Source organism: Natator depressus, chromosome 4 (assembly GCF_965152275.1).
Source record: "Natator depressus isolate rNatDep1 chromosome 4, rNatDep2.hap1, whole genome shotgun sequence".
Lineage (NCBI taxonomy): Eukaryota > Metazoa > Chordata > Testudines > Cheloniidae > Natator > Natator depressus.
The window spans coordinates 124,286,027-124,301,824 of record NC_134237.1 but is presented as its reverse complement, the minus strand read 5'-3'; the positions used below and the strand labels follow the sequence as shown (position 1 = coordinate 124,301,824).

The 15,798-nt window shown below is 40.0% G+C and overlaps 1 protein-coding gene across 5 annotated transcripts in view; it reads right to left on the bottom strand.

Annotated features, from left to right (window-relative positions):
* Positions 1 to 15,798, bottom strand: part of FAM53A (family with sequence similarity 53 member A) — a 99,324-nt gene that overhangs the window by 62,132 nt on the left and 21,394 nt on the right. For all 5 annotated transcript variants that reach the window (XM_074950160.1, XM_074950165.1, XM_074950161.1 and 2 more), the window contains one exon: positions 3,633 to 3,881. In XM_074950160.1, coding sequence (XP_074806261.1) covers positions 3,633 to 3,710 — 78 coding nt within the window. In that variant the 5' untranslated portion in view covers positions 3,711 to 3,881. The remainder of the gene's footprint in view (positions 1 to 3,632; positions 3,882 to 15,798) is intronic.

Sequence of the window (15,798 nt, the reverse complement as noted above, 5' to 3'; positions counted from 1 at the left end):
TGAAATGAAGAAAATATTCTTCTGCACCTGCAGAACAGGTAACTGCTGTCAAACTAGGTTAGCACTTCAATTTCTGGTGATAGATGCTTAAGCCAGTGACTTCCACCAGTTCAATGGTTTGACTTTCTTTCAAACTTGGTAGCAAATACATACTACTAAATACTTTTTTTTATTTAATTAGGGATGTGAATTAATTGCAGTTAACGCAAGCGATTAACGCAAAACAAATTAATTAGATATAAAGTTAGTTGTGATTAATCATATCTTTAATTGCACTGTTAAAGAGTAATAGAATACCAAGTTAAATTTATTATAAATAATTTTTGGATCTTTTTCTACATTTTCAAATATATGTATTTCAATTACAACACATACACAAAGGTACAGTGCTCACATTATTACAAATATTTGCACTGTAAAAAAAGTATTTTTCAATTCACTTCAATTACTGTAGTGCAATCTCTATCATGAAAGTGCAATTTAAAAATGTAGATTTTTTTAACTTAACTGCACTCAGAAATAAAATGTAAAATTTTAGAGCCTACAAGTCAATTAAGTCCTATTCTTGTTCAGCCAATTGCTAAGACAAACAAGTTTCTTTACATTTACAGGAGCTAATGCTGCCTGCTTCTTATTTACAATGTCACATTACAGAAAAAAAATTCAAACAGAGCACCTTAAAAAAAAAAGGTCATCTGAACATTTCTAAAGGATAAAGTTGCTTCAAGGAAACGGACAACTACCAATCTCCATGGAGTAGAGAAGTTTCAGGTGGAAGGGAGACCTGCGAAGGTGGAAATGGGTCAAACCTTTAATATTTTCAATGTACATCTTGGCCAATGTTGTTCACTGGAGGTTCTAGATATACTGGCAGAGGGTCAAGATACCACCTGCAGATTAGTCTCTCTTGTCTATTAAAATCTAGCAGGGATACATTGGGCCCATAATGGGTGAAGCTGATCAGCACCTTTTTCAGATACAGTAAAACATACTAAGTGAACAAAAGTGGTTGCTTATAAGTAGGGCGACCATATTTCCTTATGCTGAATATGGGACACCTGGTAAAATTACTCATATTCAAGCGAGTTCAACTGCGATCAATCAGAACTATACAGTACAAACATTCAAACTAACATCAAGTGACTGAGCCCCTGTTAAAAAGAAATACTGCATAGTTGGATTCTTTTTATTTACCTTATCTTTAAGGTTCACACAGGTGAACCACCCCCCCCCCCACACACACACACGGGAAAAAGTAACACACACACTCCTGTACACTGCTCTTACTTGGGGGTGACCAACCGACCCAACCCTCCCTGCCCGGTGCTCTCCACCCTACATGCCTAGCTGGGCCCCTGGGACAGACCCGCCTCTCCTGGTACCTGCACCACATCTTCCAGAGGCTACAAGTCCCAAGGCTACCCAGGGTCACATGTCCTCTCCACTGATTTCTGCCAGGGTTCACACCTGAACATGGCCAGCAGCAGCCTTGTGGGAGGGAAGGGACGGGAGGTGCTTATAGGAGAGGGGGCAGGGATAACTTGGCCCCTGTCTTTGCAGAGCTCATCTCTTCCCCCTCACCCTCCCTGGTGTGGCTGGAAGCAGCTTGTTTCTGTTTCATCACCTGCAAGGAATAAGCTGATTTACAAAACCAAGTTTTGCTTAAGGGAACCATCAAGATGTCTAAGTGCCAAAACTGAATAGCCATGATTACTATAACCCTAGTTCATCCTCCCCATTTCCCCTAGTTCAAACTTGTTAAATGATCCCTCTACAAAGAGCTCCACCATTACCTAATATACAAGGCTTGTGAACGGTGCTAGATTCACAGCACTGTTATCCACAGACCAGATACAGCCCTTGAAACAGAGTATGTTTCTCTACTCAACCCCACAAGTATATCCGTACCCTTAAATCTCCAGTGAGTACACTAGTAACAATTTTCAGAGTAGCAGCCGTGTTAGTCTGTATCCGCAAAAAGAAAAGGAGTACTTGTGGCACCTTAGAGAGTAACAAATTTATGCTTATGCTCAAATAAATTTGTTAATCTCTAAGGTGCCACTAGTAAAAAGAAAAGGAGTACTTGTGGCACCTTAGAGAGTAACAAATTTATGCTTATGCTCAAATAAATTTGTTAATCTCTAAGGTGCCACAAGTACTCCTTTTCTTTTTACTAGTAACAGTGTAAAGCTAGCTCAGACTCCTAACTCATGCAACCCTTAGTGTTTCTGATGAAATTGTCCGTGGCAATCACCCTCTAGAATTTATTTCTCACAGAGCAAAGCATCATCAAATGATAGCTACTAGCCAAGGAGTCAAACCAATGTGCTAAAAGTGAAAGGGTGTAGCAGATTGCCCCCACTCAAAGGACATACCATTATTCAACACAAAGCTGTGTGTTCTGCACTTTTTTTTTTTTTTTTTTTTAAAGTTTGCTGCTTTATAATTCCTGCAGTAGAACTAGGTGAATAAATGAAGGCCGCAATCTGCTGTCAGAAAAGCATCTACTATCTTTGCAGACAAAACATTCTAGCATTTCATCATATCTTCTCAAGGCCCATCATAAGCACATATCCGTGCCTTCTAACTAGTATTCATATTACTTGAGAATGCCTCATTTATTCAGAGAGCTAGCAAAATTTAAGTGGCAAACTTTTACAGAAATTCAAAAAATAAGATTCTCCTGATCTACAATGCAATACTTACCCATCCTTGGTTCCCTCTAACCTCAAGCAAATTACACACAAAAAACACATATATTAAGAGAACCTTAAGGTGATAAAGTCAAGCATTCAAATGTTAGGAAACGACAGAATTACGGCTGCCCGTGAAACCGTGTACGACAAAGGAATTCTCCCTTTTTCACCACAAAAAAAGCAGTAATTACGTATTTTAATACATAGCTAGATGATCAAGCAATAGCACCCATGCCATTCAAATTAAATGGTAGAAAAGCTACTTATACTCTACTCTTTCCCATTCCCTGGTCTACTTAAGCATGAAAGGTATAGTGATCTGAACATTAGAATAGGAGTCATTAACCCAAAGTTCCTCTCCATCTGTAACCTTGGACCAGGTAATGTGTCTGTTTCTCCCTTGTACACAGTAGATACAGTTATGAATACACAGGGGTCACCATTTAAAAAAAAAAAACCAAAACACTTGCTCACTGTAAGTGGACGACAGTATCAAATACCAGTTCCCCTCTTCCCCCCTGTGTAAAATAAAGATCTCATAACAGTAACTGCTAGCAAATGTTTTCAACATGGTAATCACTGTGACTCCACAGCACTGGGAGTATGTTAGTTAATGCCTGTAAAACGCTTACCTGACAAATAGTATCAATCACCACAGAAGAAAGCCTTTTCTCTTTTTATAAATACATTGATTTTGGCTGAAAGAATTTCACTTTTATATGACTGAAGTTCAAACATTACTATCTGAGCACCTGAACCCCAAACACTTAAGTTTCACTCCCCTCCTACATTTAGGAACTCTCACCCGTTGTCCCAACATAAATCCATAATTTAATTTAATTTTCCATTCTTGGTTTTGGTGTGTATTTTATGAAAGTTGCTTCTTTGCTACCTGCTACTTCAACAAGCTTATACAGTAGTTTGGCATATCCTTACCAGGTGAATATTGTATGTTTTACACGTCAGATCATCCAAGCTCTGGTTCTGCAGCTTTTCCGTTATTAGTGTTACCATGGTAGTTGTCCCTTTGCCACTGCTCACACTGGGAAGTGTTGGAGGCTCCTCTGTGTCCTGTTTCAGTATTCGTGAGCCATTTCTGGTTCCGTTCTAAATCTCAAGATTTATGCTTCCATCTTACTGCCAGAGTTTATATCCAAAGGCCTTCAGGGTATCATGTCTGCTTTTCTGTAAAGTTAGAGAAGGGGGGGGGAGGGGGGAGTCAGCTTTGTACCCATTAAATTCTTTACAATAACTGGATTTATACGTAAGGACCTTTCACATATAGCCAAAGACGTTAGTGCCCCCAAATTTATCTTGCATTTTTTCCCTTTGCCTCACAGATTACAGGTCTCATTTCACAAAGTATGGCTCCTACTGGAGTTATACTGATCGCTGACCATTACCACCACAAAGGCGGAAGTCACATCTCAGTAATTTTGCTCGTCAGCCCTTTTTTCCTCTCTTCCCACAAGACATCCTATACATCAAAAAATACATTTAAAAAAATCACTAAAGCAAAATTAGTGACAGGTGTGTAGAAAAGCAAGTTTATATAAGAGGAAGGACAAACAAATGTAGAATCTTGTTTCATAAAACAGGAAAGATCTTCAGGCTATTCAACATAATGGATATTATGTTTCCCAAATAGGCAAATCTAGCTGAAAGATTTTTATGTAAACAGAACAGCGGTTGAGGGGATTTTTTTTTAAAATATATTTTCTGCTTTCCTATATTTCTAGGTAGATGTGTATATTGACCAATAATGCTTATAAAAATGTATATTTAATTATTATAATTACTGATCTTTAGCTAAAATTGGATCTTAGCATTATAAAACATAAAGCTGACTGGAAAGGTAAACATGCATTATAAAAACAAATTTTAAATTGAAGAGAACATTTCCTTGGTGAGCAATAAAGAGAAACCAACAGTAAGCTCACTGCTGTGCATGCTGTGCCCTGGTCATCCCTTACCTACCTTTAGTTTTGCTATCTCTACTATCACCATTGCCCAGAAAGTAACCTCTCTTTCATCACTTTTTCAAAGATCATTAGCTACCTACTTACATCAACAGTCTTACCATCAAAGCCACCCCCATCATCTTTGCTCATTTTCTCTAACCCTCTCCTCTTGTTCCTTGTACTTCTCAATGCAAGGATCTAAATCTCTCCTTTTTTGGTTTTCCACCTTCTACCTTGGACCCCTCTGACTTCCAAACTCACTTCTACCTTGGTCTCAGCAATAATTTCTCTATGCCCAACCCTCAGTGAGCTATTGTCCCATATTTTAGCTTACTTATTTCAGACTGTCAGCTTTTAAGTGTAGGGACACATCACACTGCCTTTGTAAACACATCATGTAAATTGATATCATTTTTATTTGGTACTAAGTCAGACTGATTCACTTTAAACCATGCGCTTTGTGAAGCATCAGGAAGAGATGCTACACTTGCATTTATGCAAAACTGGAACAGAGAGCTATTTATACCCAAGCACATATTCAGAGATGCAAGTCAAATGTAAAGTAACCAAAGACTGTTTACTGTTCAGAAACGTTTTGCAATGTTGGGAATGGCCAAACAGGAAAAGACCCAACAAATTAAGAGAGGCACCAAACCAACAAGTTTTGTTTACATTCAATAGGATACGTTTTTTTAAAAAAAATTTATATTTGAATTTGTGATAAAGAGACAAGGTGGGTGAGGTAATGTCTTTTATTGGACCAACTTCTATTGGTGAGAGAAACAAGCTTACACAGAGCTCTTCTTCAGGTCTGGGAAATGTACTCAGAGCATCACAGCTAAATACAAAATGGAACAGATTGTTTACCATACATGGTTAACACAATCTGTTCCATCTTGTATTTAGCTGTGACGCTCTGAGTATGTTTCCCAGACCTGAAGAAGAACTCTGTGTAAGCTCGAAAACTTGTCTCTCTCACCAACAGAAGTTGATCCAATAAAAGACGATACCGCACCTACCTTGTCTCTAATATCCTGGGACCGACACAGCAACAACACTGCATACAATTTGTGATAAAAACAGATTAATCTAAGGAATATTGGAAAATTTTGGAAAATTATTATTTTGTAAATTTATATTACAAACATACCTCAAGATTTTGTATATGTATTTTAAATATGTCCAGTATTTTCTGCCTATACTAATCAGTTTCTTAAGTAACTGCTAATAGTAAGCCAGAGGTTATTTGGGTACATGATTCAAGTTAAAACCATCTAAAACCTAGGTATTACCCATACAATACTGCCTGATTATCTTTAAAACTGTAACCTAGAAGTACATCCTGAGAATATAATTTCATATTCTAGCCCTACATATCAGCAGATTTCTTTGGAAACAGAGTAAAATTGATGGGATAATATGCTGCTGTCACCTTCCTGCCCCTCATTCTACTCTCATTTTACTTTCCATGAAGTAGGTATTGTTTGTCTTATCCTAAGCACCTGAATGCTTCCTAGGAGCACTGCAGCTTCATTGATCTGTTTCTACAGAAATGCAAGCTAAAAGCGCAATGCTGTCTTCTTTTATAGGCACCCAAGACTCAAAATATTTGCCAATGCCTCTACTGAAATCCAATCAAATCTCTGAATCAGAAATTGATTCTACAGAGCACTGATGCACTCATCACTAAGAAGGGTGTGATGTTTTTTAAACCAAAGTAAAGTATCTGCCATACCATACAACACAACATAAGGCTGCTTTCATGTTCTGGTGTTCTTATATCTATAGATGCATGCACATAGCCAAATTCTGCTGTTCTGCACAGGCAACCTAACTGATTTCCTTGGAAGTAAGTGGGCATAACCAAGAAAAGGAGTCTGACTCAAAGTCTAGAAAGCTGTAGCATTTTATCTGAAGTTGGGCTTTGCCATTTACTATGCTTCCATCAATTCAGACAGAGGCGTATATTTCATTTTGACATATTAATGCAAAGGCTTTCAGATTAAGAAACCATCACAGGACAATTACTACAGAAGGGCAGCCACCAACTCCTGCTATGAGCTTTTCAGCTGTAGAGTCATTCACCTTTCCCTTTTTTTCTGTAAGTAGAATCATGCAAAAAACTTACAAAATCTTCTGCTTAGAAAGGACATGTAAGCAAATCCAATCAAACTAGCAGAGAAAAAAAAGTGACTGATGATACACAAATGAACATTTACAAAATGGATATAAAAAGTACCAGCTAGAACAAGACTATGTACTAAAGGCTTTTCTTTGCATCATATTGTAGAAACTTAAACCTTAGTTCAATTAATGCATCATATTATGCAAAGTAAGTGGAGGGGATAAGGCTACTGGATACTAATTTTTAATCAATTGGACATTCCAGACCACGACTTAAATCCAGGAAAAGAATTCTTGAACCAGCAGGGCAAACTATTTCAAACTCAGATTAAGAAACCAGCCATCAGGAGCTGTCACCTTTATTAGTTCCAGACAATCACAAAGATGGATAAGTTACTGGGTTTTTTCAGTGGAGACTCATTAAGGCAATTTTCTGTTACTATGCAACTTACACTGCTTATATTTTCCTCTATAGGAACTGTCATTACTAAGACTGAACCACATGCATAGATATAGATCTATTTTGCATCTTCCCTCCTTGTCTACCCCACCCACCACACACTCCTTCACCCAAAGCTGATCATAGAACCATAGAATATCAGAGTTGGAAGGGACCTCAGGAGGTCATCTAGTCCAACCCCCTGCTCAAAGCAGGACCAAACCCCAACTAAATCATCCCAGCCAGGGCTTTCTCAAGCCTGACCTTAAAAACTTCTAAGGAAGGAGATTCCACCACCTCCTTAGGTAACGCATTCCAGTGTTTCACCACCCTCCTAGTGAAAAAGTTTTTCCTAATATCCAACCTAAACCTCCCCCACTGCAACTTGAGACCATTACTCCTTATTCTGTCATCTGCTACCACTGAGAACAGTCTAGAGCCATCCTCTTTGGAACCCCCTTTCAGGTAGTTGAAAGCAGCTATCAAATCCCCCTCATTCTTCTCTTCCGTAGAGTAAACATCCCCAGTTCCCTCAGCCTCTCCTCATAAGTCATGTGTTCCAGTCCCCTAATCATTTTTGTTGCCCTCCCCTGGACTCTTTCCAATTTTTCCACATCCTTCTTGTAGTGTGGGGCCCAAAACTGGACACAGTACTCCACATGAGGCCTCACCAATGTCGAATAGAGGGGAACGATCACGTCCCTCGATCTGCTGGCAATGCCCCTGCTTACACATCCCAATATGTCATTGGCCTTCTTGGTAACAAGGGCACACTGTTGACTCATATCCAGCTTCTTGTCCACTGTAACCCCAGGTCCTTTTCTGCAGATCCTACTGGGAAATTCAAAGTGAGACTTTAAGAGACACCTATGCTCAATACAGTTATGTGTGAGGAGTTACTAAGTTTACCAAAGCTGTGGAAGATAGAGTATGTACTACAAAGATGATAAATTACATTAGTCGGACTAATTCGTTTAACTCTCTACTAGATTTCAGCTCCTGCCACTCCTGTTGGGAAATCCCAGCTTTCAGCACAAGGTAATCACAGAGTGAGAGACTGAAGAAGACAGCTCAGTGTGGCTACAACAGCACTCGGACCACTGCTAAAGATTAAAGTTTTCTTATAAAGGTAACTATTTTGAGGTAACCTGCATGCTACCTGACCTGTTCTCACACATAAGCATCCACAGTTCTTTATACTGTTCATAGATTAGAGCGGTTCATTCCACCAAACCGAGTCGTCAACAATTTTTCCTTCCCCCTTTCAATTCAGACCCCCCCGCCCGCACCCCTGCTGGGCAAACTACTGCAGCACAGCACTCTGATCCCAGTCTGCTCTGCCACTTCTGATACTGGCCACTCTGAGTCAGGATGCTAATGCCTCAGAAAAAACTAATTGTCCAAGCTACCGATGGAGTAGTTTCTTCTTAACCTTGCCAGCTAGTAGCTAGTTTATGCCATTAAGTAGGAGTGTTTCTCTTCTAAAAGAAAAAAAAATCCTCCTAAAACATTACTGTAGATGGTCTCAATTTATACTGATAGACCATCTACCTAAATTAATAAGTTTTTTAATCCTACTAAAATCAGCCTCAATATCTTGTGGCAGCAAGCTCCACTCATTATTATGAGTTACACTTTAAAAGCACAAAATTTGAAACAGATGTGAGGAAATGGGTGGGTTTTTTTAAGTCTCTAGATGTGCCCCCCAACCTACTGTTAAGCCATCAGTAACTACAGTCCTGGTTGGTGGAGGATAAGAAAAGGGTACACCCTTCCATATATCGTTCTGATCTGCCCACCACTCTAGGGACTCCAGGGCTGCTGAAGGTACTCAGATCAGGCTGTTCAAAGATTGATGATTTGGGAGACATATCAATTTCAGCCATCCTTGCAGAGTACGGAGGCGCAATCTCACATGTTGAACCACATAAGTACATGAAGCCATGTGGGCTAGCAATATCAAGCATATCCAAATGGTGGTTGAGAGGTGAAGATCTGAGACACAACATAGGCAGCAAATTGTCTGAAACGACTTGAGAGAAAGGCCCTCGAACTCAGTCTAGTAGGGCCCCAATGAACTCCATTTTGTGTTTTGGAATTAATTTGGACTTTCCTTTGTTCAAAATCAGCCCCAGACAATCCAAGAGACATAGTATGAACTGGACTTGATGGTGAACTTGGTCTTTGGACTTGCCCCTCGCTAGCCAATCATCCAGATAAGACAAGATGTGAATCCCTGTTCTCCTGACAGACTGCTGTTACAGTCGGGAATTTGGTAGATACACACGAGGTTGAGGGCACGCCAAAAGGGAGTACTGTGTATAGATAACGTAGTGGTGGGTCAACAAATCTCAGAAACTTCCTGGGGCTTCACATAACTGCTACACGAAAGTAGGGTTCTTGAAGATCGAGGGCAGCAAGCAAGTCATTGTGGTCCAATGCAGGAAGAATCAGAGCTAGGGTTTCCATGTGGAATTTCATATTTGATACAATGTTGAGACTTCAAAGGTCGAGAATAGGTCTCTCCTCCCCTGAACTTGCGAATCAGGAAGCAATGTGAGCAGAATCCTGTTCCCCAAATGATGAAGGGAAACATTTTCTATGGTTCCCAAACTTCAGTCTTAAATCTGCTGAAGAAGTAGTAACCTATGAGAAGTGTCCCTCAAAAGGGATGATGCAAAGGAGGAGATGGTTTAGGAACTGGATGGCATATCCTGATCCCACAGTTCTCAGAAGGCATTTGTCTGTGGTTATTGTTTCCCAAGCCTTGTAGTTGTGGGATAGCTTGTCCCCAAACAGGAAGATACGGTCAGGGAAGTTGTTGACAAGTAGCATACTGACCTCAAGAGAAGATTTAAATTGACTACTAGCTCAAAGCTAACGAAGGATAGTATGGTTGGTTCCCCAAGGGCCTTCTCCTCTGTGACTTGGTTTCCTTTTGGAGACATCTTGTTGCCTAACAAGAGAAGCTGTCTGTCTGAAATACTCCTGGGAGTATTGATGGTACTGTTACCATTGTTGCTGTCCACTCTTAATAGCTGGGGTATAAACTCCCAATGTGCACTAAGTGGTTCAACTGTCCTTAAAAGAATGCAGTGTTCCACTATCTTTCTTTTTGGAAAACAAGAACAAGCCATCAAAAGGCCTGTATATTTTGTTGGACTATGAGAGCTACCCCAGAGTTTGGTAACCAAGAAGCTTTTCTCATTGTTACAGCTGAGGCCATAATCCTGAAGGAAGCATCTGCTACATTAAGTGCTGATTGCGGTGACATCTTACCTGCCAACCTGGACATCCTGTTCCAATTTACAAAATCATATTTAGATAACACCTGCTGATTAGCAGCATGCATCTGTAACAATGAGGTAAAATAAATCTCTCACCATTAAATCTAATCTCAGACTTTGTCTTTAGGTGTTGCCTCGTACCTTCCTTGTCAAACTCATTTGCAGCCATTACAACAAGAGTTAGGGTCTCAATGGAAGTAGAAATGCTGAAATCATTGCATAGGTACATAGTACCACTTATCCACATGCCCTGCGTGGGAAATAAGGAAGCGGAGGTATGCCACAAGGACTTTACAATCTCCAAAAGAGCATCATTTATAGGGAGAGCTACCCTCTCCAGGGATGAAGAATATCTACCAATTCATGGGTATTCTCCGGGACAAACTCAGCTTGGATACCCAAGGCATCTCAAGGGTCCCAGGGAGGCCTCTGCTGAAATGAAAATGGTATAGGACACTGGGCCAAGAACAGCTCTTCCTGTTGAAACTGTGCCAGTCCTGGTACCCACAGTGGATACCCCAGAGACCTAGAAGACTTCCAGCATTGGTTTTTGGAAGGAGGCAGAGACAGATGACAACTCTGAGCCTGAGGAACCATTCAAATAATTTGCAAACAAGGCAGGTGCTACCTTGCAGGAGCCAGAAAGCATTCAGACTGCCTTAGGTACAGTAAGAATCCCACAGTGCTCAGAACAGTACAGTAGCCAAACCTGTGAGTACCAGTTGCAATGCTGATGTGGGACTAATGCTCAGGACCAGAATGGCCATCAGTGCTGAGTAGATCTGTACCGAATCTGAAGAACTGGTCTGTACCAAAAGTGTAGAAGCTGGGATTGTCATCAGAGCTGAACAGGAGATTAGTTCCGACAAAAGATCTCAGTGCTGATAATCAGACTGGATTCAATTCTGTAGCATGATTCTTAATTGGTGCTGAGGAAGACACCACAAACAGCCTGCAGTCTGAAGTAGCCAACCCAGATAGATGGCCCTGGGGTCACAGAAGGCACCGCCACACCTGAGGACTTCTGTATCAAAAGGAGTGTATACAGAGAGACAGAGTAAATCCACTGCTTCGTGGGGTTGATATTGTCAGTGCCAAGACTGAGGTCATCAGAACCGGATGCAACAGACATCCCACATTTCAAGAAAAAAGAAAAGGAGGACTTGTGGCACCTTAGAGACTAACCAATTTATTTGAGCATGAGCTTTCGTGAGCTACAGCTCACTTCATCGGATGCATACTGTGGAAATTGCAGAAGACATTATATACACAGACACCATGAAACAAGTATTGTTTCATGGTGTCTGTGTATATAATGTCTTCTGCAATTTCCACAGTATGCATCCGATGAAGTGAGCTGTAGCTCACGAAAGCTCATGCTCAAATAAATTGGTTAGTCTCTAAGGTGCCACAAATCCTCCTTTTCTTTTTGCGAATACAGACTAACACGGCTGTTACTCTGAAACCCACATTTCAAGGTTTCCTGTCTTTCCTCTATACCAGGAATTTTATATACAGAATAAAAAAATTCCGAGTATACAGCAGGAGCCATAATCAACCTGAAGAAAATGCCTCTGAAGGTTATCTGTCAAGTCTATACATATAGACAGATTCTGTCCTCTGACTTATAAAGGAAAGCAAGCTTCAGAATATACTCTTTTCTATGACTGTCAGGAAAAAAAAGCTCCTTTCAATCTTTTTATGCACCACAGATCTCAAGAATCCAGATATGATTCACATCAGATCTGGTCATCACTGATTACGTCTCCTACAGCTAAGGGAGAAACATTTGTCATGACATAACTTCTCCCACAGTTTTGTGCTTGCTAGTGTGATCTTCATAACCAAAACTGAAGAAAGAGTATTTAAAGTCACCTTTGCAATGTAGACAACTTGTTGAGAATGAACTTCAAAGAAGCTCCTCTATATCCCAGTAACTTTGCCTGCAGTGACTGATAAACAAAAACAGAAAGATGAAAAAGACAAATCCTTTCTTTGCATCACCTCTGAGTCTTACCCAGCCAAGCTATAGTTAGTCCTTATTTACACCATTTTCCACAATATTTTTTACCAGCAGTCTCAGCAAGACTCAGTTAGTTCACCCAGGAAGTAGCCTCTAGGTTTCTTCAGATACTTCAGGAAATGCTTATCTTTTGATAGTCTGAGGAAGAAGAGAATTAACTGAAGATTCAGACTTTGGATTAGGATAACAAGGATCTCTAACTCTTATCTCCACTTCAGCAAATCAAAGCAGCCAGTCACCCCATTAGTCTGGATTCCAGATCTAGACTTTATGAGCAGACTCCAACTAAAAGATCCTTGATTGTGCATTCCTCGGCTGCCTTGAGAGGCTGCCTGGACACATCAACAAGTAATGCACCAATTACTACAGTGCTTTCACCTACCCAGTCTTGCTTTACTCCTACAGCCATGCAAGAAGCCCATCTTTTATTAATTGCTAAAGTTATAAATTTATATTTTATGCCATCGGAAAAGAGGTATTCCAAACCAGTTATCAGAGAAGACATTATGTGCTAGCTCCTTCTCTTCAAAAGAGAGCAGCTTCCAAATTCATATCACAATTTCAGTGAAAGAGATATCAAGATGGTAACCAAAATATGTTTTTATAAGCTCAAAAAGCTCATGGCCTGCCAAGGTTAAAATTCCCAAGTACTTTAAGTTTAGCCCTGGGGTATTCATGACAACAAAAAACAAAAAAAGTTATTTCCTTGGACCAGTACAGCTTCTTGGTTCAAGTTTAAGACTGACTACAGAAGTTCCAGACCTATGTAGTTTTCAATCCCTAATTGTCATTTTCTAATGAAGCCTTTACTATTACTATAATATTACTAGATTAGTACATTTCCAGTATTTAGTCCTGAGGCCAAAGTGCTAGAGAAGTACTACTGCTACCCCAGGGGCATAATTCTCATGAATTATGAGACCACCAGGTCTAGAAAGTACTACTGGGATCCTTATTCAATATGGGAAAGTCTTTTTTTAAAAAATATGTTATTCTCCTTTTATGAGCCAGAAGTTCATTTCAGAAAGCAGTGGGACAGAACTGATGTCCTATCCATAGTTAAAAATAAGGTTTGTAGGCTCTATTTGTGCAGACCAGATATACTGTTTAACACCTAGCTAACAAATCCTACTTAAGCAGTAGTTACTGTTTCCCTGGCATGCACAAACATTGTACAAAAAAATTACACAAAGATAGTATTACACAAACCTTAATATCAAAAACTAGGAACTGAACCAAAAAAATACTCGGAATCTAACAAAACATTTACATTCCAAGTGTCTTCAGCTAAGAGAATCAGTGACCTTTGCTACAAAAAGCTTCACCAGTTCTCCACACAATGCTTTCTAAAAACATGCCACAGAATTCTAAGTTTCTATGCAGTATTCAGCGAGGTATGCTTTTCACTAGAAGGGGATGGGGAGAAAAGAGATTTATAAATATTCAAAAAGACATTTTGTTTGTATGAAGTGAGAAATAACGGAGTTTAATTTTCAGACAATATAAAGACTGGAGAAGCACAAAGCATGTGAATGACTTCAGAAGTAGGTCTGCAACAGTAGAAGATATATCAATTGCTCTACAAAATACCCTGTTATCCAGTGGGTCAGCTACACTAGATTTGAAGAACTAAGACTCAGGGGGTCATTGGCTCAGAAAAAAAGGGATGAAGAGAATACATTAAGTGCACCTTTGAGAGCTAAACTCAGCCAAGTTGCCATGGAATCCAGAACCTAGAAAGACTACTAGGCCAAGACCCATTTCCTGTAGCAGGGGAAAGTCTGATCCTAGATCTTCACCAAGCAATAGCAACAGATTGTCCACTCCAGCAACTGGAGAAAAGCAGCACAAAAAATACACCCAAATTAGAGATTACATCCTACACAGATTGGCAACTGATTACCTACCTCCCACAGTCCGGATGGGCAAGTCTTCCTGCAAGAGAACAAAGCCTGTACCACCAAACACAGGTTCACGATACTGCTGTACTCAACAGGAGCTGTTTTTTTCTGACCTGGCCTTTGTACTCAAAGGGAGAGAAGTGCATAAGCTCAGAAGACAGTGCCTGAGAACCATGCCACTAAGCCTCACCCAAAGCCTTCTGTGTTAGATAGGTAAAACCTACAAGTGGATGGTGGGTGGGGGAGAGAAAATTATAAATTTTAAACCGAACCAAAGAGCATCCAGAAAGCCAGCTTCCTGGCAGTGGAGGCAGCTAACAAACCCCACACGTAAGAGAGGTGCCACAAGAGAAGGTTGGTCTGTTTTTTAACCCATCTCCCCCTTCTGTAAAGGAGGCATAAAATCCACTGCCTGTACTGGCACAGGAGTCTGAGCAAAAACACAGAGTTCTTACATGGAAATTGAAATATTTCAATACAGTCGGAAGATTTTTAAAGTGTTCCTCAATATATTACTTCTTACTGAAAGTCCTATTCTTTATTTCTTCAGGTCACTGTCACAAATACATCAATTCTTCCTAGGAGGATCACTCCCCTCAAGTTACCTTATAAGGCGGGACACAATCCTTCCTTCAATAGCACTAAACGGGCAAATTCAAAACCAATAAATGTAAAGAGTTTTTCCACATGTGTAAATTAGACTGTGGAACTAATTGCTATAGAAAGTCATTAGCATGATTCAAAAGAGGTTGGACATTTATATGGATATCAATACTATCCAAAGGTATAATTAGTGATAATTTTGGAAGAGATATTAAGCTTCATTCTGCAATTACACCTAGCTATTACAGACCAGGATGAGACATACCACCAAGATCAGATGCGACTATCCCACATCTTCATATTGCTGGGTTCTTGCATCTTTGTCTGAAACAGTGGTTCTCAACCTTTTGGGGCTCAGGACCCTTTTGTAAACCTTTATGACCTGTCATGACCCAATAAATAGCTTTAGTATAAAAACCATCTGGTTTACTAAGTATTTTTTACCCACAATATACACATTAACCTAGTAAGTACACCATGTAACCTAGGGGTTCTCAAACTGGGGGTCGGGACTTGGGGGTCACGAGGTTATTACATGGGGGGTCATGAGCTGTCAGCCTTCACCCCAAACCCTGCTTTGCCTCCTGCATTTATAATGGTGTTAAAATATATAAAAAAGTGGTTTTAATTTATATGGGTGGGGGTCGCACTCGGAGGCTTGCTATGTGAAAGGGGTCACCAGTACAGAAGTTTGAGAACCACGGATGTAACCCAATAAGTACATTTAGGTGACCACTCATTGAGAAAATCTGACCTGAAACATA